At 47.5% G+C, this 23697-nt stretch overlaps 1 protein-coding gene across 1 annotated transcript; it reads left to right on the forward strand.

Moving 5' to 3' along the window:
- Nucleotides 1–1861: 1861 nt before the first annotated feature.
- On the forward strand, nucleotides 1862–23674 carry LOC127045995 (stonustoxin subunit alpha-like). The gene is given in 5 exon segments (XM_050942891.1): nucleotides 1862–2136; nucleotides 3227–3357; nucleotides 21845–23260; nucleotides 23262–23595; nucleotides 23657–23674. Coding segments are annotated over 5 exon segments (1962 nt in total). The 5' UTR covers nucleotides 1862–2073.
- Nucleotides 23675–23697: the final 23 nt, after the last annotated feature.

The following is a 23697-nucleotide window of genomic DNA, read 5'->3' on the forward strand; positions in this document are numbered from 1 at the left end:
CCCTTTTCAGTCAGCACTCTGTGCCCAAAAATCTCTCTCTCTTCGCTTTCTCTCAGGACCACATTACCAGCACTTCTGTTTGTTATATCCTTGGGGTCAGCCAGTTCCGATATTTGATTTCATATGTGTATGCTGAAAGTAACAATGCCCAACGTTGCATACGACTAGCAGCTAATGGGGGAATGCCTGTGTAGGGTCCAAAAATTGACGTCAGAGGTCAATGGTCTGTGAGAAGAGTAAACTTTCACCCAAACGGGTACTGATGAAACTTCCGAATTCCAAAAACAATTCCTAATGCCTCACGTTCGATTTGGGAGTAGTTAGTTTCTGCTTTGCTTAGAATGCGTGAAGCAAAAGCAATAGGTCTCTCTTCTCCCGAAGGCATAATGTGTGACACGACTGCTCCCACTCCATAAGGGGAGGCATCGCAGGCCAATTGTAGGGGTAAGGATGGATCAAAGTGCGTTAGAACTTCAGAAGTTAGCAATGCATCCTTAGCTTTGTTAAATACAACATCACAGGGTTCAATCCACTTCCAGGCCTTGTTCTGCCCCAGGAGCTCATGAAGTGGTTTTAGCAGTGTGGCTAACTGTGAGATGAACTTTCTGTAATAGTTCAGTAGTCCTAGAAACGAGCACAGCTGGCTTACATTTCGAGGTGGGGGAACCTCCACAATAGCTTTAACTTTTGCAGGGGCCTTATGAAGACCTGCAAAATCAATGATGTGTCCCAAATATTCAACAGAGGGCTTGAAGAATTCACACTTGTCTTTGCGAACTCGTAGGCCATACTCTTTCAGTCTTTGTAGGGTAGCCTCTAAATTCTTTAAGTGATCCTCTTCATTCCTTCCAGTGACCAGGATATCATCCAGATAGCACTGAACTCCTGACAAGCCACACAAGATCTGGTCCATAGCCCTCTGGAACAGGGCGGGAGCAGACGTTATTCCGAAGGGTAGGTGACAGTATCGATAAAGCCCCTTATGAGTCACATTAGTCAACAGCTCTTGGGACTTTTCATCGACGTGCGTCTGTAAATATACTTGACTCAGATCAATCTTACTGAACTTTTGTCCCCCAGCCAGGCCTGCGAAAAGGTCATCGATGCGGGGAAGCGGGTATTGCTCTGCACACAACACTGGGTTGACAGTGACTTTAAAATCACCGCAAATCTAGAGAGAGCCATCTTTCTTCACTATTGGAACGATAGGAGTGGCCCATGGGCTATGGGTAACTGGTATTAGGACTCCATTGGTGACCAGGTGCTCTAGGTCTGCTTCAACTTTTGGCCTGATGGAATATGGCACAGTTCGGGCTTTCAGATATTTTGGTGGACTGTCAGGTTTCATGTTCAATGTCACAGTGATTCCCTTCATACTTTCCAAATCCTCTCCAAAAACAGCAGCATGTTTCCTTAGTATAGTGGTCAGACCCGTTTCCTCTTCAGTCATCCAGTGCACTTCTGCCCAGTTCAGCTGAATCTTCCCAAGCCAAGACCTACCCATTAAGGCTGGGTAGTTACCTCTCACCACAAACAGTGGCAATTTAGCAGCCTGTCCATTGAGCTCCACCTTAACATCAATAGTGCCCAACATGAGCACAGCTTCTCCCGTATACGTCTTCAGAACAGTTTTTGTTGCCTTAAGCAGAAGATGCTGTAGCTTTTCCTTATACACAGTCTCGGAGACCAGCGAGACGGCTGCACCGGTGTCCAGTTCCATGCGTATAGGTTTGCCATCCAACAACGGGGTTTCCCAGTATTCATGTGAGCCCACCGCCAAAGACAAAACATGCAGTGGCACTTCCGCTTGCGATGAGGTGTCATCTTGATCATCCTGGGTCTGCTCTAGGGTATGCAGGGTTCCTCTTTTTGTCAGCCAGACCACAGGCTTCTTTTTCTTTTGTTTACAGGCATACTGTGTGTGTCCCTTTTTGCCAGTGTCGACACACCAGGTCCTTACACCAGCATTCTGATGCCTGGTGACCTGGCTTATCACAGCGGTAACATTCCTGACTCTGCACAGTTTTGTGGGTAGGTTCTTGTGACACTTTTTGCACCCTAGGGGATGCACCGATGTATTGCGCCTCCCTTGTAGCCAGTTCCATGGAGACAGCGATATCAACAGCCTTCTGTAGTGTAAGCTGAGCCTCTGTCAGCAGGCGCTTCTGTATAGCTTCACTGTAGAGGCCACACACTAACCTGTCACACAGGGCATCATTTAACATCTCCTTAAATTCACAGTGTTCTGCTAGCTTTTTTACAATTGCTACAAATTGTACAACTGTTTCGTCTTCTTTTTGGTCTCTTTTGTGGAACCGATATCTTTCAGCAATTACCAGTGGTTTTGGAGAAAAATGAGACCCCAGGATTTCCACAATGTCACTGTAAGATTTAGTCTCAGGCTTAACAGGGTGTAGTAAGCTGCGTAGCAGGGAATAGGTTTTAGCCCCTACAACACTTAAGGATATTGGCACCTTCTTCGCTTCTGTAATGTCATTTGCAATAACAAAAAGCTCAAAACACTCAGTATACACAGGCCACTGCTCTATATTCTCATCAAAAGGTTCCAGTGGCCCGGTCGGAGTAGCCATGATTTTTAGTTTCACTTTCACAGTCAGTGCAAACAAGCAGGTTTTTTGTTTGTTTGTTCTTTACCTTGACTTCTACTTCCTTTTGTTATTGGGGCAGCACCAGAATCCCACCCTTGTCGCCACTTGTTATATCCTTGGGGCAGCCGGTTTAGGACGAAATCACTTGAGGCCAGACAGCAGACAGCTAACAAAACTACCATTTATTTACAGATACAGAGCTCACCTAACTGGCCGAAGCTGGCTGGGCTGGGCTGTCCCCTAATAATCTAACTCAGTTGCCATGGGAACAAAAATCATGACAACCAGATACACAACACTGTTACTGTCTGCTTGGCTTTTGGGCTGCTTCTGTCTGTCTCTGTGGTTCAGCTTGGGCCACATGGGTCAGCTTCTGCTCAAGCTTTTCCATGTGCCTGTGTTTTGGGCGCTACTGCTGTTGTTTCAGCCACCGATTACATGGCTTTTTTACGTTTACCCTGAATGCAAAGCGGTGGTTACACCTGACCCACAACAACAAGGTAGAACCCAACACATAACAGTATCAAGCAGAAACTCATAGGGGATAAAAGCCAAATAGGGCGATCATGAATCGGAGATCACATTGTCTGTGTAACTGTGCTGATGGTGTTTTTTAGGGTTGGATTGGCCTCTTGCCTACTACCATGGCTTACTCTGGAGCTTCAACAATTGAGATGCCAGCCCTGGGCCGCCCTCTCCGACTGGGGATGCTGTACGACTGCCGCAGCGACACTCTCATACCAGGTATGCTTAGACCTGCACCAAACACACTTGTATTTGTTAGTTGTAGTTTATGGACCTCTTGTCAACTTACCTACCCTGCGGGACCCTTTCAACATAACACCTGGTTCACTCTTTTCCAAAATAGGGAAAGAACGGGATAAAAAATATTTCGATAAGGTAGATGTGTCACAGAGTCACGAGGCGATGCTCTGGAACTGCTCCCCACCAAGCCAGTCAGGACTTTGGGGAGGCTCCTCCCCCTTGGAGCAGACTTATTCAGGGCAAGATGCTCACACGTCTTCACCTCCTGGGTCTCTCCTTGGAGCATTCAGCATCCTCTGCCCCTCCGTGCGCTTCCCACAGTGAGCCCGCCCCAGTGGGGTCCTGGGGAAGCCACAGGGTCCTGCACCCCCACTTTGCAGTCAGACGTGACTCTCAGCCAGCCAGTAAAACAGAGGTTTATTCGATGACAGGAACAGGGTCTAAAACAGAGCTTGTAGGTACAGCGAACAGGACCTCGGCCAGGTCCATTCTGGGGGACAGTGAGCCAGACCCCCACGTCTGCACTTCACTCCTCGTCCCCAGCCAACTCCAGACTAACTACTCCCTCCAGCCCCTCCTCTCTGGCCTTTGTCTCTTTCCCCAGGCCAGGACGTCACCTGATCTCTTTGTCCCCAACACCTTCAGTTGGCACCTTTGCAGAGGAGGGGCCCAGGCCATCAGTTGCTAGGAGACAGAGTGCCAGGCATTTAGGTGCACTGGCCCTTTGCTCTGTAGCAATCACATGCCCTTATTCCACCACCTTGATACTTAAGAACTGCAGAGGGGACACTGAGGCACCAACGCAGAATTCAGAGCAAACATTAAGAACACTCCCAGTTCCTCACAAGATGCATTGAGGTCAGCAGGGCCTGATGACATTCATCCTAGGATACTTAAGGAACTAGCCGAAGCAATCTTGGGACTGTTAGCAATCAGCAGAGAACTCATGAAGAACGAGTGAGGTACCAGAGGGCTGGAGAAGGGCAAACACAGTACTATTTTTAAAAAGGGGAACAAGGAGGACCTGGGGAATTATGGACTAACTTTGATTTTCAAAAAAGGCGGCATAGCCATCTCTTTTGGATACTTTAGACACAGCAAATCCGATATCTTGGCAGGGGTTAGACTAGATGATCCTTAGTCTCTTCTAACCCTTTAGTGTGTGTGTTTGTCCTTGAGGTGAGCTTTTTGCTTGTGGTCTGTTTGTTTGGGGACCGTGTGCTGAGCCTGGTGGCCTACTAGGCAAGGCTCAGAGCTTCTTAACGAGGTTTTGATTCCCAAGCCTTTTAGCATCCATCAACCCTTAACCAGGAGGCAGGGCTACTCGGGGAGAACCGGGGTTAAGAAATCGACTCCTACGTGACCCGAGGAGCTGGCGACCAGGAGCAGCTAACAGGGGAGTTTTGCGAGGGGGTTGAGTGAGAGAGCGGGGGACTAGATATCCTTCATTAACATTTTTTAAATTAAAAGGCAATAAACATTCCCCGATAAAAACAAAACATCAGCAAAGGAACCAGCTGCAGCAGTAAAAAGACAATGCAGGCAGAAGCCCAGCAGCAGAGTGGGGGCTACTCAGTTTATTGCACCCAATGCAGCATGAATGATTACCTGCCCTATGGGGGGTGGTGTATGTGTGCATTTGGTGCAAGAGCTCCTGGCCCTCAGAGACTGTGTATGGGCTTTGGAGACCAGAAGAGGAGCTAAGGGAGACAGAGAGGTACAGAGATGAGACTTCCCAGTAAACAGTAGAACGGTCCCAGCCTCTGTGTTGTTGAGGATGAAAGCCTCGGGGAAGGACAAAAACCCACTTGAACAGAGGGAAACAATCCCATAGTTGGGACCCTCCTACCACATGATGTTGTGGTGTCCTCTCGCACTGAAGAAGATCTCTCTCTGGGGTAGGGAATTCCAGTTATTAGTAATAGTAATGGGGATTTGATCATTAGAAACATAGATACCCGGGTTTGCAGTGGCTGGGAGAACTGTATGGTAACTTGCCTGCCTGGTGCGAAGGTTGCGGATCTCTCGAGACATCTAGATAGACTTATGTGTAGTGCTGGGGAGGAGCCGGTGGTCGTGGTACATGTAGGTACCAATGACATAGGGAAGGACAGGAGAGAGGTCCTGAAGGCCAAATTTAGGCTGCTAGGTAAGAGACTGAAGTCCAGGACCTCCACAGTAGCACATACAGGCCCACTTAGACAGGCAGAGCTGCAGGGTCTCAATATGTAGATGAGACGATGGTGTGGGGAGGAGAGGTTTAGATTTATTAGGAACTGGGGAAACTGTTGGGAAAGAGGGAGCCTATACGGGAAGGATGGGCTCCACCTAAACCAAAATGGAACAGGACTGTTGGCACTAAACATTAAAACATTAAAAAGGTCACAGAGCAGTTTCTAAACTAAAGGGTGTGGGAAGCTGACACATGGTTTGACAAGAGTCATCCCTTAGGAGAAGATCTATTGATAGAGATTCTCTATGTCCTAGTAAGGAGGGGAGGATGGAAGATGATAAAACACAGGTAGGAGATGATGAGAAACAGTCAAATGGAAAAGAGTCCTATTCAATTACTTCACATAATGGCAGACAGCTAAAAAATGACTTTTTTTAACTTGATTACATACCAATGCTAGAAGTCTAAATAATAAGATGGGTGAACTAGCGCAGTGGTCTCCAAGGTGGGGTGGGCAAGAGGACCCTTCGGGATGCGCGGCAGGAGGAGCGCTGCCGGAGCAGCGCCACTTCGGCAGTTCAGGCGGCTTTTTTATTTTTTTTTTTTGGCTTGGGGCGGCAAAAACAGTAGAGCCACAGCGGCCCGACACTATAGCATTTAATTTCAGAAATGGGATGTCAAGGTGGATTCCCCACTCTGGCACTTCGAGTGCAGAAGGTGGGGGCCCTCAAGGATTCTAAAAATTAATACTGGCCACTGCAGGCTTGTATTAAACTCCCAAGGTTACAGCTTCTCTCTGACTGTGGATGGGGAAACGCTGCCACCACCCAAGTGCAAAACCCCTTTGAGGACCCAGGAAGGTACACTTGGGAATTCCTTCCTGTGGGGTATCCTCAAACCCTTTCACCTCACCCCCTACCCCCTGGGGAAGAGCTGAGAAAAAAACCACAAAGGAAATCAGCTGTTGCCACTAGCTAATTAAACAACATGTGCACAAACCTCTTAGGACACAAAAATCCAATTCTGCTTTTAAAAAGAGTAAATTTTATTTAAAAAAAAACCCAGAAAGAAAATACATCTGGGAACTCAGGCTATTGCTAGATTTTAAAAGAAACAACTACAAGGATTAAACCCCAAGAATATCTTTCTTGAGGTCCAGCATAAAGGTTAGAAGCAAAACAAAAGCACCTGGGGTTAGCACAGAGGAGTCTACAAGCCATAAAGAAACAAAAAGGATAAACCTAATTGTGTCTTCCTAGACATTTCCTGATCTACTTACATAGCTGGGGTTTTAAATGAGCAGCTTCTAGGTATGAGCCTGATGATTTTCTCATACCCTGGCTCCAAGCTTCTTACAGCAGAGTTCTGCCCTGTTCCCTCGCTCCCAGAGAACAACCACAGACAGACAAAAGGGGAGTCTTCTTTCAATTTTAAAAAGTTCTAGCCTCCCATTGGCTCTCCTGGCCTGGTTCCCACTCATGTCTTTTAACCCTTTACAGGTAAATCATAGAATCATAGAATCATAGAGTATCAGGGTTGGAAGGGACCTCAGGAGGTATCTAGTCCAACCCCCTGCTCAAAGCAAGACCAATCCCCAACTAAATCATCCCAGCCAGGGCTTTGTCAAGCCTGACCTTAAAAACCTCTAAGGAAGGAGATTCCACCTCCTCCCTAGGTAACCCAGTCCAGTGCTTCACCACCCTCCTAGTGAAATAGTGTTTCCTAATATCCAACCTAGACCTCCCCCACTGCAACTTGAGACCATTGCTCCTTGTTCTGTCATCTGCTACCACTGAGAACAGTCTAGATCCATCCTCTTTGGAACCCCCTTTCAGGTAGTTGAAAGCAGCTATCAAATCCCCCCTCATTCTTCTCTTCTGCAGACTAAACAATCCCAATTCCCTCAGCCTCTCCTCGTAGGTCATGTGCCCCAGCCCCCTAATCATTTTTGTTGCCCTCTGCTGGACTCTTTCCAATTTTTCCACATCCTTCTTGTAGTGTGGGGCCCAAAACTGGACACAGTACTCCAGATGAGGCCTAACCACTGTTGAATAGAGGGGAATGATCACGTCCCTCGATCTGCTGGCAATACCCCTACTTATGCAGCCTAAAATGCCGTTAGCCTTCTTGGCAACAAGGGCACACTGTTGACTCATATCCAGCTTCTCATCCACTGTAACCCCTAGGTCCTTTTCTGCAGAACTGTTGCCTACCCACTTGGTCCCTAGTCTGTAGTAGTGCCTGGGATTCTTCCATCCTAAGTGCAGGACTCTGCACTTGTCCTTGTTGAACCTCATCAGGTTTCTTTTAGCCCAGTCCTCTAATTTGTCTATGTCCCTTTGTATCCTATCCCTACCTTCCAGCGTATCTACCACTCCTCCCAGTTTAGTGTCATCTGCAAACTTGCGGAGGGTGCAGTCCACGCCATCCTCCAGATCATTAATGAAGATATTGAACAAAACTGGCCCCAGGACCGACCCTTGGGGCACTCCGCTTGAAACCGGCTGCCAACTAGACAGGGAGCCATTGATCACCAGCTGTTGAGCCCGACGATCTAGCCAGCTTTCTATCCACCTTATAGTCCATTCATCCAGCCCATACTTCTTTAACTTTCCAGCAAGAATACTGTGGGAGACTGTATCAAAAGCTTTGCTAAAGTCAAGGAATAACACATCCACTGCTTTCCCCTCATCCATAGACCCAGTTATCTCATCATAGAAGGCAATTAGGTTAGTCAGGCATGACTTGCCCTTGGTGAATCCATGCTGACTGTTCCTGATCACTTTCCTCTCCTCTAAGTGCTTCAGAATTGATTCCTTGAGGACCTGCTCCATGATTTTTCCAGGGACTGAGGTGAGGCTGACTGGCCTGTAGTTCCACAGATCCTCCTCCTTCCCCTTTTTTAAAGATGGACACTACATTAGCCTTTTTCCAGTCATCCGGGACCTCCCCCGATTGCCATGAGTTTTCAAAGATAATGGCCAATGGCTCTGCAATCACATCCGCCAACTCCTTTAGCCCCTTGGATGCAGCGCATCCGGCCCCCATGGACTTGTGCTCGTCCAGTTTTTCTAAATAGTCCTGAACTCAGGGCCGGTGCAACCATTTAGGTGGACTAGGCGGTTGCCTAGAGCGCCGAGATTTGAGGGCGCCAAAAAGCACCCTCAAATTGTTTTTTTAAATGGTTGAGCAGCCGCTGCTACTGGGACAGAGAGGGAATCTGAGCTGCCGGTGGCAGCCCACAGTTCAGGGGTTCCCCTGGGTCAGGGTGCTTCCATGGCAGCCGGCAGTCCAGGGGGTCCCCTGGATCAGGGCGCCTCTGCGGCAGCCGGCAGCCCAGGGGGTCCCCTGGGTCAGGGCGCCGCCGCGGCAGCCCGCAGCCCAGGGGGTCCCCTGGGTCAGAGCACCGCCGTGGCAGCCCGCAGTCCAGGGGGTCCCCTGGATCAGGGCGCCTCCGTGGCAGCCGGCAGCCCAGGGTGTTCGGAGGGGGCACAGGCAGCTCCCGTGGAGCTGCCGCAGTCGTGCCTGGGGACGATCGGCTGCTCGCGTGGCTCTGGTGGATCTACCAGAGACACCACTGCCTACCTGCACAATCAGGGCATAGTGAGGGGTGAGGGGAGGGTTGAAGTAAGGCTGATAAGAAACCTTATCACTGTTTGGAATGTTCAGTGTCCCCCTTAGAAATGCTAACAAGCTTATTCAGCGAAGTTTTGATGTACTTGATGCATGCTATTAGATCGTCAATTAGGCATCAACGAGATAATTTAAGAGTAAATGTCTTTTTGTTTGAAGTACCACTGAACACTAATCTGTCCATTGCCCCCTCCCTCCTGTGTTACTGCTTGAAGCAGAATCCTGGGTAACGGTAATGGGGATGCTGGTAAAACCTTTTAAAATATTTCCCCTTTATAATGCCACATTTTTAATACAATTTTAAAATTAGATCCCATAATTTCAAGGCATCGATTTCCCCATTTGGACAATTAAATTGCAATTGTTGGCATGAACATCATTTTAAAGCTGGGTTTTGAAAATCTAATTTAACTTCAAAAATTAATGACCAAAAGATGGGCACGTGAAGTAAAGTAAAAGTAATTAACCGAGGGTCTAGCATTCACTCCCAACACCGCAAAAGAACTGAGGGATTTCCAAAGAACTCCGACACCACTGCAGTGTATCATTCAAACGTGAGAACATAGTTACTACAGATAATAAATAATAAGTTACCTGGGTTGGAAATAGATCTTTGTGGAAGGGAAAGCAGGAAACTTGTCTTTTTGATTACAGAATTATTTTGCTTCTGGATCCATTAAAATCATAACCGATTTTTTGGGGGAGGGGATGTGGGGAAGAAACTCTTTTCTCTACTAGGTTTGTATCATAACCTAGTCCCAGATTTGGACCTTAGCGTCCAAAATATGAGGGTTAGCATGAAAACCTCCAAGCTTAGTTACCAGCTTGGACCTGGTAAAGCTGCCACCACCCAAAAATTAGAGTGTTTTGGGGCACTCTGGTCCCCACAAAAACCTTCCCTGGGGACCCCCAAGACCCAAATCCCTTGAGTCTCACAACAAAGGGAAATAAACCTTTTCCCTTCCCCCCTCCAGGTGTTCCTGGAGAGATACACAGAAGCAACCTCCGTGAATCTAAGCAGAGGGATTCCACCCTCCCCCGTTTCCAGCCTGGAAACACAAGCACTTCCCTCTTCACCCAGAGGGAATGCAAAGTCAGGCTAGTAAATCTAACACACACAGATTTCCCCCTGACTTCTTCCTCCCACCAATTCCCTGGTGAGCTGCAGACTCAATTCCCTGGAGTTCCTCACCAAAGAAAAACTCCAACAGGTCTTAAAAGAAAGCTTTATATAAAAAGAAAGAAAAATACATAAAAATGGTCTCTCTGTATTAAGGTGACAAATACAGGGTCATTTGCTTAAAAGAATATTGAATAAACAGCCTTATTCCAAAAGAATACAATTCAAAGCACTCCAGCAACTATAGACATGTAAATACAAAAAACATATAAATCACTAGCTGATCCTTTGTACTTACAAATGGGAAACAGAAGATTAGAAAGCAAGAAATAGAAATCCCCTCGTAGCCGAGAGAGCATACAGGCAGAAGACCAAGAACAAAGGACTCACACACAAACTTTCCTCCACACAGAGTTGAAAAAATCCTGTTTCCTGATTGGTCCTCTGGTCAGGTGCTTCAGATACTTATTTCCAGGTGAAAGAGACGTTAACCCTTAGCTATCTGTTTATGACACGCCCCCCAAATTGCAGACAGTGGGGAAGCTCACTGGCGGCGATTTCCTTCTAGAACTTTAAACTAAACAGATTAATACAACATATGCACCGTTACATATACCACTAAGTATATAACTAACAGACTTGTACATTTTAAGAACACTTTTTAACTACTGGATTCTGGGAAACTCTCACGGGAGAGTGCATCAGCTACTTTGTTAGAAACTCCTGAGATGTGGTGAATTTGAAAATCAAAATCTTGGAGAGCTAAACTCCAACGAAGAAGTTTCTTGTTGTTCCCCTTGGCAGTATGAAGCCACTTTAGTGCAGCATGGTCAGTTTGTAGCTGGAACCGCCGTCCCCAAACATATGGGCGTAGCTTTTCCAGGGCATACACAATGGCGTAGCATTCCTTTTCACTGACTGACCAGTGACTTTCCCTCTCAGACAGTTTCTTGCTGAGAAACACGACAGGATGGAAGTTGTGATCCGTTGCTTCCTGCATGAGTACTGCTCCTATACCACGCTCAGATGCATCCGTGGTTACTAGGAATGGCTTGTCAAAATCTGGGGCCCTGAGCACAGGGTCAGACATGAGCGTTGCCTTAAGTTGGATAAAGGCCTTTTGACAGTGATCCGTCCAGTTAACTGCATTTGGCTGGGTCTTTTTGGTCAGGTCGGTCAGTGGGGCAGCGATTTGGCTGTAGTGTGGTACAAATCGCCTGTTGTACCCGGCCAAGCCTAAGAAGGATTGGACCTGTTTCTTTGACCTTGGGACAGGCCACTTTTGGATAGCATCCACCTTGGCCTGTAGGGGGTTTATGGTTCCTCGACCCACCTGGTGCCCCAGGTAAGTCACTCTGTTTTGGCTTATTTGACACTTTTTGGCCTTAACAGTGAGTCCGGCCTGCCTGATGCGCTCAAAGACCTTTTCCAGGTGTAGTAGGTGTTCGGGCCAGGAGTCTGAAAAAATGGCCACATCATCGAGGTAGGCAACTGCAAATTCTCCCAGTCCTGCTAGTAGACCATCTACCAGCCTCTGGAAGGTGGCGGGTGCATTTCGAAGGCCGAAAGGAAGGACATTAAATTCATACACCCCCGCATGGGTGACGAATGCTGACCTCTCCTTGGCAGGTTCATCTAGCTGTACTTGCCAGTACCCCTTGGTTAAGTCTATTGTAGAGATGAACTGGGCACGTCCCAACTTCTCCAATAGCTCATCTGTGCGTGGCATTGGATAGTTGTCCGGACGAGTTACCGCATTTAGCTTACAGTAGTCCACACAAAAGCGTATTTCCCCATCTGGTTTGGGTACCAGAACCACTGGAGATGCCCATGCACTGGTAGATGAGCGGATTATACCCATCTGTAGCATGTTCTGGATCTCCCGTTCTATAGCAGCTTGGGCATGAGGAGACACCCGGTAGGGTGGGGTTCTAATGGGGTGAGCATTACCTGTGTCAATAGAGTGGTATGCCCGTTCAGTCCGTCCTGGGGTGGCTGAGAACAATGGGGCGAAGCTAGGGCACAGCTCCTTGATTTGTCACCGCTGCAGATGTTCCAGGGTGGTTGAGAGGTTTACCTCTTCCACACCACTGTCTTTTTTCCCTTCGTAGTAAACACCTTCAGGCCACTCAGCATCATCTCCCTGGACTGTAAACTGACAAACCTGTAAGTCTCTGGAATAGAAAGCCTTGAGAGAATTAACATGGTACACTCTGGGCTTTAGTGAGGAATTGGGAAATGCTATGAGGTAGTTCACAGTTCCCAGGCACTCTTGGACCGTGAATGGCCCTTCCCATGATGCTTCCATCTTATGGGCCTGTTGCGCCTTCAAGACCATAACCTGGTCTCCTACCTTGAAGGAACGTTCTCTGGCATGTCTGTCATACCAGGCCTTTTGCTCTTCCTGAGCATCCTTTAGGTTTTCTCTGGCAAGGGCTAAAGAGTGTCGGAGGGTGCTTTGTAGGTTGCTTACAAAGTCCAGAATGTTAATTCCTGGAGAAGGCGTAAACCCCTCCCATTGCTGCTTTACCAACTGTAATGGCCCCTTAACCTCATGACCATACACAAGTTCAAACGGTGAAAACCCTAAACTGGGATGTGGTACAGCCCTGTAGGCAAACAGCAACTGCTGCAACACTAGGTCCCAGTTATTGGAGTATTCGTTGACGAATTTACGTATTATGGCCCCCAAAGTTTCATTAAACCTTTCCACCAGGCCATTGGTTTGATGGTGGTATGGGGTGGCAACCAAGTGATTCACCCCATGAGTTTCCCACAGTTTTTCCATGGTCCCTGCCAGGAAATTAGATCCTGAATCTGTAAGGATGTCGGAGGGCCAACCTACCCTGGCAAAAATGTCTGTTAGGGCCAGGCACACAGTGTTAGCCCTGGTGTTGCCTAGAGCTCCTGCTTCCGGCCATCGGGTAGCAAAGTCCACTAAAGTCAGTACGTACCGCTTTCCTCTGGGCGTCTTTTTTGGGAAAGGACCCAGAATATCCACAGCTACTCGCTGAAATGGGACCTCAATTATGGGGAGTGGCTGGAGAGGGGCCTTGACCTGGTCTTGGGGTTTTCCCACTCTTTGGCATACCTCACAAGACCGGACATACTTGGCAACGTCCTTGCCCATCCCCTCCCAGTGGAAGGACTTCCCCAACCGGTCCTTGGTTCTGTTCACCCCAGCATGGCCACTGGGATGATCATGGGCTAAGCTTAAGAGCTTCCCCCGGTACTTAGTTGGAACCACCAACTGTTTTTGCGGCTGCCATTCTTCCCGGTGTCCACCAGAAAGAATCTCCTTGTATAAAAGTCCTTGGTCTATAACAAACCGGGATCGATTAGAAGAGCTGAGAGGCGGTGGGGTGCTCCGTGCCGCCGCCCACGCTTTCTGAAGGCTGTCATCTGCTTCCTGCTCAGTCTGGGACTGTTCCCTTGAGGCTGGGGTCACCAGTTCTTCCTCAGACTGTGGACTTGGGCTTGGTCCCTCTGGAAGCGATGTAGGTGATGGGGTTGTTTCCGTTGCTGTTGAACCGCTCTCCGCTGGTGCACCTGAGGGTATTTCAGGCTCAGGCTGAGCCTTTTGGGTATGGCTGTCTATTGCTTCTGCCAGTTTTGGCTCGCTCTGGCGTTGAGTTTGAAGATGTGGTTGCACTTGCTGGTGCTAGTTGCTGTTCCAGTTCCGGGCCTGGGACTGGAGGTGCGGTGGCTGTTCAGTGGTTGGCATGGAATCCGGGTCCACTACCTCTGTCTGGGTCTCTGGTAACACAGACGGGGCCTCTGTGGACGGTTCAGGAACAGGAATGGGTCTGGAAGCTTGCCTGGTTTGGCTGCGTGTAACCATTCCCACTCTCTTGGCCCGCTTCACCTGGTTGGCCAAGTCTTCCCCCAGTAGCATGGGGATAGGATAATTGTCATAGACTGCAAAAGTCCACATTCCTGACCAGCCTTTGTACTGGACAGGCAGTTGAGCTGTAGGCAAGTCTACAGCTTGTGACATGAAGGGGTAAATTGTAACTTTGGCCTTTGGGTTGATGAATTTGGGGTCAACGAAGGATTGGTGGATAGCTGACACTTGTGCCCCCATGTCTCTCCATGCAGTAACCTTCTTTCCGCCCACTCTCAAATTTTCCCTTCGCTCCAAGGGTATTTGAGAGGCATCCGGGCCTGGGGATCTTTGGTGTGATGGTGGTGTAATGAACTGCACTCGGATGGCGTTCTTTGGACAGTTGGCCTTGATATGTCCCAGTTCATTACACTTAAAGCATCTTCCATCTGATGGGTCACTGGGCCGAGGTGAGTTACTGGAGACTGGAGAGGTGGAAGAATAGGGCGTCTGTGGCTTTACTTGGGTGGTATGTGGGGTCTTTGGCTGTCCTCGGTTGTAGGGTTTATGGTCGGTGTGCCCTCTGGGGTATTCGTTCCCCTTGACCGTAGCTTTCTTGCTTTCTGCCACTTCCATCCATCTGGCTCCAATCTCCCCCGCCTCAGCGAGATTTTTGGGTTTTCCATCTTGTATGTACCGTGTGATGTCCTCAGGAACACCATCCAAGAACTGCTCCATTTGTATGAGGAGGTGCAGTTCTTCCAAGGTTTTAACATTGTGTCCTGATATCCAGGCCTCATAATTTTTCCCAACGTAGTAGGCGTGTTTGGGAAATGACACATCTGGTTTCCACTTTTGGGTTCTGAAACGCCGACGGGCATGATCTGGGGTTATCCCCATTCTGTATCTGGCCTTGGTTTGAAAAAGTTTATAGTTGTTCATTTGCTGCTTAGGCATTTCAGCTGCCACCTCTGCTAAAGGTCCACTGAGCTGTGGCCTCAATTCTACCATGTACTGGTCTTCAGGGATGCTGTACCCAAGACAGGCTCTTTCAAAATTGTCCAAGAAGGCCTCGGTGTCATCACCTGCCTTGTAGGTGGGAAATTTCCTGTGATGTGGAACCATAATTGGTGAAGGGTTGTTAGGATTGGCTGGCGCATGCAGCCCAGCTTGCGCTAAGTCCAGTTCATGTTTTCTCTGTTTTTCCTTCTCTTCACTTTCTTTTTGTTGTTTTTCCATGTCTCGGCGGTGGGCCAACTCTTCTTCTTCTAGTTTTCTGTGGTGGGCTGCATTTTTGGCGTCTTGTTCTCTTTTATGGGCTGCCTGTTTGATCTGTTCTTCTCTTTCTTGCAGCTCCACCTCTTTTTCTCTTTTTTCCAGTTGTCGCCTGTGTTCTGCTTCTTTCCTTTGTTCTTCGGCCTCCATTTTTGCCTTAGAAGTCATGTTTCCTGTTTTCTTGTGTTGGGGTGCCCTCTGGTGTTTATCTTCTGAACTGCAGGCTCTATTGCCTCCTGGAGTCTGCCTAGCAACAGTGCCTTTTTCCCTTTCTTTCTCTAGCTAATGTTTTCAATGTAAAGTAAACCAGAAAAAACACTTTATTTACATGTATATAGTACTGGTATTTGACTCCTAATGGGAGTGCTATTGTGTGACAAAAGACCCGTAACAGCTCCTTAATGGTTTCTTGCTTAATATGCAAGCCACATCTGCCAGAGAGAGCAGAAAAAAAATTCTCTCTGGTTCCCTTTTAAACCAAACTGTTTCTCTCTGCTAAAAAGCCCCTAGCAGAGAAAAGAAAAATATAATATTCCTACTGGCTTCTGGATTCTATCTTTCCCACTACGCTGCACACCATATCATAACCTAGTCCCAGATTTGGACCTTAGCGTCCAAAATATGGGGGTTAGCATGAAAACCTCCAAGCTTAGTTACCAGCTTGGACCTGGTAAAGCTGCCACCACCCAAAAAATTAGAGTGTTTTGGGGCACTCTGGTCCCCACAAAAACCTTCCCTGGGGACCCCAAGACCCAAATCCCTTGAGTCTCACAACAAAGGGAAATAAACCTTTTCCCTTCCCCCCTCCAGGTGTTCCTGGAGAGATACACAGAAGCAACCTCCGTGAATCTAAGCAGAGGGATTCCACCCTCCCCCGTTTCCAGCCTGGAAACACAAGCACTTCCCTCTTCACCCAGAGGGAATGCAAAGTCAGGCTAGTAAATCTAACACACACAGATTTCCCCCTGACTTCTTCCTCCCACCAATTCCCTGGTGAGCACAGACTCAATTCCCTGGAGTTCCCCACTAAAGAAAAACTCCAACAGGTCTTAAAAAGAAAGCTTTATATAAAAAGAAAGAAAAATACATAAAAATGGTCTCTCTGTATCAAGGTGACAAATACAGGGTCAATTTCATAAAAGAAATATGAATAAACAGCCTTATTCCAAAAGAATACAATTCAAAGCACTCCAGCAACTATAGATATGTAAATACAAAACAACAAACCAACTTTGTACTCACAACTAGGAAACAGAAGATTAGAAAGCAGGAAATAGAAAAATCCTTCTCATAGCTGAGAGAGAGTCAGGCAGAAGACAAGAACAAAGGACTCACACACAAACTTTCCTCCACACAGAGTTGAAAAAATCCTGTTTCCTGATTGGTCCTCTGGTCAGGTGCTTCAGATACTTATTTCCAGGTGAAAGAGACATTAACCCTTAGCTATCTGTTTATGACAGTTTGTTTATAGGCAGCTGAAAAGAAAAGTTAACCGGCTTTGCACAGAACTGAAACCTAAAGGTCTCTCCTCCCTCCTTCTCTACTCTGACCCCCCTGGGCTATTCCAAGTTAATTGTCATCTAATTGCCCAGCAAAGAAAGAGATAGTGGCAGCAATTAGACATAGCCCCCACCAGTTCAAGAGTCATTAACACAGTACAAAGATATGCTGCATGCTTTCCGTGCACCCAGGCCTAATGAGGGACTGGGGGCAAGAGGAGCAGGGCTGAGCCGCAGAGAGCCAGTGCCCAGGAGGCTGAGAGGGCAAGGGGCTGCAGGGGTGTCCCCACTGCTATTTAAAATGCAGAACCCACAGTGGTACCTCTCCATGGGACAGAGCTGGTTCCTCACAGAAGCTTCTGTCCAACAGCTCTTCCTTCTGCAGCTGCTCTCTATGCTCCAGCTCCATCCATGGCAGCTGAACCCCCTGTCCTGACTGCAGCCAACCCCTCATCCCCTGCCCTGCCTCCAGCCAGCCCAACACCCCTTCCCCTGCCTCCAGCCAGCCCCTTACCCCCTGCCCTGCCTCCAGTCAGCCCCTCACCCCTTCCCCTGCCTCCAGCCAGCCACTCACCCCCTGCCCTACCCGCAGCCACCCCTGCTGAACCCCCTGCCCTGCCCACAGCCAGCCTCACACCCCCTGCCCTGTCTCTAGCCAGCCCCATACCCTTGTATCCAGCCAGCCCCTCACCCCCTGCCCGCAGCCAGCCCCGCACCCCCTTCCCTGCCTCAACCAGCCCCGCACCCCCTGCCCTACCCACAGCCAGCCCCTGCTGCACCCCCTGCCCTGCCTGCAGCCAGCCCCACACCTCCTGCCCTGCCCACAGCCAGCCCCGCACCTCCTGTCTCCAGCCACCCCACACCCCCTGCCCTGCCCACAGCCAGCCCCTCACTCCCTGCCCTGCATGCAGCCAGCCCCTGCTGTGCTCCTTGCCCTGTCCATAGCCAGCCCCACACCACCTGTCTCCATCCAGCCCCTGCTGCAGCCCCTGCCCTGCCTGCAGCCAGCCCCACACCCCCTGCCCTGCACGCAGCCAGTCCCGCACCCCCTGTCTCCAGCCAACCCCACACTCCTTCTCCAACCAGCTTCGCATCCCCTGCCCTGCCCAGAGCCAGCCAACCCCACACCCTGTCAGGTTATTCAATTATTTTCATTAAATATGTAGGCTAAATAATGAAATTAATAAATTTTCAAGCCAAATATGTATTAATTCTAATGAACAATGCCACATTATGCAGTATTCATTTTTGAAAGTTTATAATAAGCAATGCTCTGGGGGGAGGGGTGGGGGCAGAGGGCGCAAGGTGGAAGTTTCACCTAGGGCGCAAAATATCCTTGCGCCGGCCCTGCCTGAACCACTTCTTTCTCCAGAGGGCTGGTCATCTCCTCCCCATGCTGTGATGCCCAGTGCAGCAGTCTGGGAGCTGACCTTGTTTGTGAAAACAGAGGCAAAAAAATCATTGGGAACATTAGCTTCTTCCACATCCTGTGTCACTAGGTTGCCTCCCTCATTCAGCAAGGGGCCCACACTTTCCCTGACCTTCTTCTTGTTGCTAATGTAGGGCTGATCTACACTAGGGGGGGTATTGATCTAAGATACGCAACTTCAGCTACATGAATAGCGTAGCTGAAGTTGAAGTATCTTAGATCGATTTACCTCAGGTCCTCACAGCTCGGGATCAACGTCTGTGGCTCCACCTGTCGACTCCGCTACCACCGCTGGCTCCGGTGGAGTTCTGGAGTCAACGAGAGTCTCATCTAGACGTGCTATATTGATCCCCGAAAAATCGATCGCTACCCGCCGATATGGTGGGTAGTCTGGACGCCCCATACCTGAAGAAACCCTTCTTGTTACTTTTAACATCTCTTGCTAGCTGCAACTCCAAGTGTGATTTGGCCTTCCTGATTTCACTCCTGCAGCCTGAGCAATATTTTTATACTCCTCCCTGGTCATTTGTCCAATCTTCCACTTCTTGGAAGCTCCTCTTTTGTGTTTAAGATCAGCAAGGATTTCACTGTTAAGCCAAGCTGGTTGCCTGCCATATTTACTGTTCTTTCTCCACATCGGGATGGTTTGTTCCTGCAACCTCAATAAGGATTCTTTAAAATAGAGCCAGCAAGTAAATACAGTAAAGCATGTAGAGAACAGCTACTAAGAGGGATTTTATAGCTACTGGCTGGCTGGGTCCATAAAAAGGAGCTTCCCCCCACCCCTTTCATTTATCACAGGGGAACTACACAAAAATGAGGTTAGTTAAACAGAAATTAAAAGGTACAGCATCAAAAGTGAAATCCCTGCAAGCTGCGTGGAAACTTTTTAAAACGCTGTAATAGAGGCTCAATTTAAATGTATACCCCAAATTAAAAAACATAGTAAGAGAACCAAAGAAGAGCCATTGTGGCTAAACAACAAAGAAAAGAAGCGGTTAGAGGCAAAAAGGCATCCTTTAAAAAGTGGAAGATAAATCCTAGTGAGGAAAACTGAAAGGAGCATAAACTCTGGCAAGTGAAGTATAAAAATATTATTAGAAAGGCCAAAAAATAATTTGAAGATCAGCTAGCCAAAGCCTCAAAAAGTAACAGCAACTTTATTTATATATATATATCAGAAGCAGGAAGCCTGCTAAACAAGCAGTGGGGCCACTGGACGATCGAGGTGCCAAGGGAGCACTCAAGGACGATAAGGCTATTACAGAGAAACTAAATGAATTTTTTGCATTAGTCTTCATGGCTGAGGATGTGAGGGAGATTCCCAAACCTGAGCCATTCTTTTTAGGTGACAGATCTAAGGAACTGTCCCAGATTGAGGTGTCATTAGAGGACGTTTTGGAACAAATTGATAAACTAAACAGCAGTAAGTCACCAGGACCAGATGGGATTCACCCAAGAGTTCTGAAGGAACTCAAATGTGAAATTGTAGAACTACTAACAGTGGTATGCAACCTATCATTTAAATCAGCTTCTGTACCAAATGACTGGAGGGTAGCTAATGTGATGCCATTTTTAAAAAAAGACTCCAGAGGTGACCCCAGCAAATACAGGCTTGGAAGCCTGACTTCAGTACTGGGCAAATTGATTGAAACTATAGTAAAGAACAGAATTATCAGACACATAGATGAACATGATTTGTTGGGGAAGAGTCAACATGGTTTTTTTAAAGGGAAATCATGCCTCACCAATCTACTAGAATTCTTTGAGCGGGTCACCAAGCATGTCATCTAAGTGATCCAGTGTTTATAGTGCGCTTAGATTTTCAAAAAGTCTTTGACAAGGTCCCTCACCAAAGGCTCTTAAGCAAAGTAAGCTGTCATGGGATAAGAGGGAAAGTTCTCTCATGGATTGGTAACTGATTAAAAGATAGGAAACAAAGGGTGGGAATAAATGGTCAGTTTTCAGAATGGAGCGAGGTAAATAGTGGTGTCCCGCAGGGACCAGTGCTGTTCAAAATATTCATAAATGATATGGAAAAAGCAGTAAATGGTGAGGTGGAAAAATTTGCAGATGATACAAAACTATTCAAGATAGTTAAGCCCAAATCAGACTGCGAGAGTTACAAAAGGATCTCACAAAACTGGGTGACTGGGCAACAAAATGGCAGATGAAATTCAGTACTGATAATTGTAAAGTAATGCACATTGGAAAACATAATCTCAACTATACGTATAAAATGATGGGGTCTAAATTAGCTGTTACCACTCAAGAAAAAGATCGTGAAGTCATTGTGGATAGTTCTCAGAAAATATCCACTCAATGTGCAGTGGCAGTCAAAAAAGTGAACAGAATGTTGGAAATTATTAAGAAAGGGATAGATAATAAGACAGAAAATTACATATTGCCTCTATATAAATCCATTGTACACCCACATCTTGAATACTGCATGCAGATGTGGTCACCCCATCTCAAAAAGATATATTGGACTTGAAAAAGGTTCAGAAAAGGGCAACAAAAATGATTAGGGGTATGGAATTGCTTTCATATGAGGAGAGATTAATAAGACTGGGACTTTTCAGCTTGGAAAAGAGACGGCTAAGAGCGGATATGATTGAAGTCTATAAAATCATGATTTGTGGGGAGAAAGTAAATAAGGAAGTGTTATTTTCACCTTCAAGACAAAGAAAAGGAAGTATTTTTTCACACAACACACAGTCAACCTGTGGAACTCCTTGCCAGAGGATGTTGTGAAGGCCAAGACTATAACAGAGTTCAAAAAAGAACTAGATAAGTTCATGGAGGATAGGTTCATCAATGGCTATTAGCCAGGCTGGGCAGGGATGGTGTCCCTAGCCTCTGTTTGCCAGAAGCTGGGAATGAGCAACAGGGAGTGGATCACTCAATGATTCCTTGTTCTGTTTATTCCTTCTGGGGCACCTGGCACTGGCCACTGTCGGAAGCCAGGATACTGGGTTAGATGGACCTTTGGTCTGACCCAATACAGCCGTTTTTATGTTCTTATTCTGCAAACTGGTGTGGTGGCGAACCTGGCACTGCAAATCTCTTGCTAATCCTGATATGATATTATACTTGCACATGGAGACCATAGTGATCAGTGCCTTAATTATTACTGTTTGTGTGGCAGTAACCTCCGTGGGCATCAATCCAGAATCATGGTCTCATTACTAGTCAGTGTCTGTATGCACAGTACAAAATGGCAACTTCTGCCCCAAAGAGCTTAAAGTCTAGCTTGTGATGAAGTGAGATAAACGGGAATGGAGGAGGAGACAATGAGGTAACAGTGAAGCTAGCACGTTATTATACAGAGAGCCATATGGATAGATGGAGATTGAAGTGGAGGATCAGATGACAGGGCACATTGATTTGAGCCCTCAGTGCTGTGTTCTTTTGCTCATGTCTCTCTTTAATAGGAGGCAACTTTATTAAATGAAATTGCAACAATTTCTTATCCTCTGCGTTGATGACTGACTATGTGCTTGTGTGGAATTTCCAAGTATCACTTTATGGGGCATTGATGCTCTTAAGAAAGATGTGGAGACAATGCCAAAGCACAATACTGAATTCCAGATCATTGTGTCTGATTCCACTGAAGATAAGGCCTCAGCCCTCAGTCTGTCTGGATCCCTGAAGGCCAGTCTCCTGGGGGGGATGGTGGCAGTAGGTGGATCTGCAGCATTTTTAAATGATACCAAGAAATCAAAAAATCAGGCTCGAGTTGCTCTCCACTACTCAGTGACAAGCAGGTTTGAGCACCTGACTATGAGCCAGTTGGGTACCGAGAACGTCTCTTATTCTGCTGTGTTTGACCAAGGCACGGCCACCCATGTGGTCACGGCTGTGCTGTACGGGGCACAGGCTTTCTTTGTGTTTGATTGGGAAGTTTCTTCATCAGAGAGTATGCGAGAGATAGAGGGGGAAATGAAACTGATGATAGAAAAGATCCCAAAGGTTTCTGGCGGAGCAGAGGTGTCTGGGGAAAAGGGGAACAAGGCAGAAGAAAAAGCTGAAAATTTCAGTTGCAAATTTTATGGAGATTTTGCTCTGGAGAACAATCCGGTTACTTACCAAGATGCCATGGGAGTTTACTCCACTCTCCCTAAGCGGCTTGGAGTCTCTGGTGAAAACGCTGTACCAGTGCGAGTCTGGCTGTACCCACTGAGCAAGCTGGATTCCAGAGCTGCTCAGCTAGTGCATGAGATCAGCTCGGTGCTGGTTTATGATGCTCAAAGTGCCATGGAGCACCTGACCGAGTGTGACGTCTGATGCAACGACATGGTGAAGGACAGAACGGCTACAACCTTCCCTGAGATCCAGAAGAAACTCCAGCAATTCAGAGATCTGTGTAAACAACACAGACAGACCTTCCAAAAAGAGCTAGCTAGAACCCTGCCCTCTATCCGTGGAGGCGGAGCAGAGGAGGGGGCCCTGGTGGAGATTTTAATCAACAAGGAGCAATCGCCATATAGTACCCAGAGACTCAATGAATTTCTAGATAAGAAACAGGAAGAAATGGATTTTGTCAATTCCTACCTGGCTGAGCTAGAGGAGGTCGAAGTCGTATCCTCCACGAGTGAGCTACAACGTATAGTTCTCAGCGACAGGCATAATTGTGTTGTCTGTCTGGCACTCACTTCATTGCACAATGAGGAATCCTATTTATCAGAATTGAACCTTTGGCTCCGGAGACAATTTATGAAGAACATTCATGTTCCAGCATTAGCCAGTTCTGCCTGTGAGACACCAAAATCCAAACAGTGGTTTGAGGACGAAGAGATAAGAAGAAAAGCACGACAAGCCGTAAAGTCCTTCTCTGACTTTGCTCGTGTCAATAAATCTAATGGGAAAACTCGGTTCATTGTGGCCTCTGTTCCAGACAAGGACAATCCAGGAGCTTCCATTTACCTGTATGAAGTTGGTCAGTACCAACTTTGAGTTTCCATCAAAACCTTTCCCTTTACTGTGTGATGGCATCAGACATGACTGTGTGCAGCTCACGTTTAACCCAGCAGCCTATGGCAGGGCTGCGATATCCGGCTATCGTGCAGAGTACAGAATTGTAGGGCAGGAGAACTGGACGGCTGTGACTGTAAATAACACACAAGAGACATTCGCAGTAACAGGGCTACGTGCAAACACCGAGTACCAGTTCCGATACGCTGCAGTGAGCAAACCAGGGCTCAGTGAGAGCAGCGACATGAGTGATCCTGTGAAGACTCCTCCCCCGACCAGCCCTCCTGAGAAGCCTGTAACAGATACTGTAGATTCATCTGCCATTTCCCTCAGCTGGGAGAGTCCAAGTGTCACAGGAGATGGAGTCAATATAAGGGAGTATAAGATGGAATATAAA

The sequence above is a fragment of the Gopherus flavomarginatus genome, chromosome 2, assembly GCF_025201925.1.
Source record: "Gopherus flavomarginatus isolate rGopFla2 chromosome 2, rGopFla2.mat.asm, whole genome shotgun sequence".
Taxonomy (NCBI): Eukaryota; Metazoa; Chordata; order Testudines; family Testudinidae; genus Gopherus; species Gopherus flavomarginatus.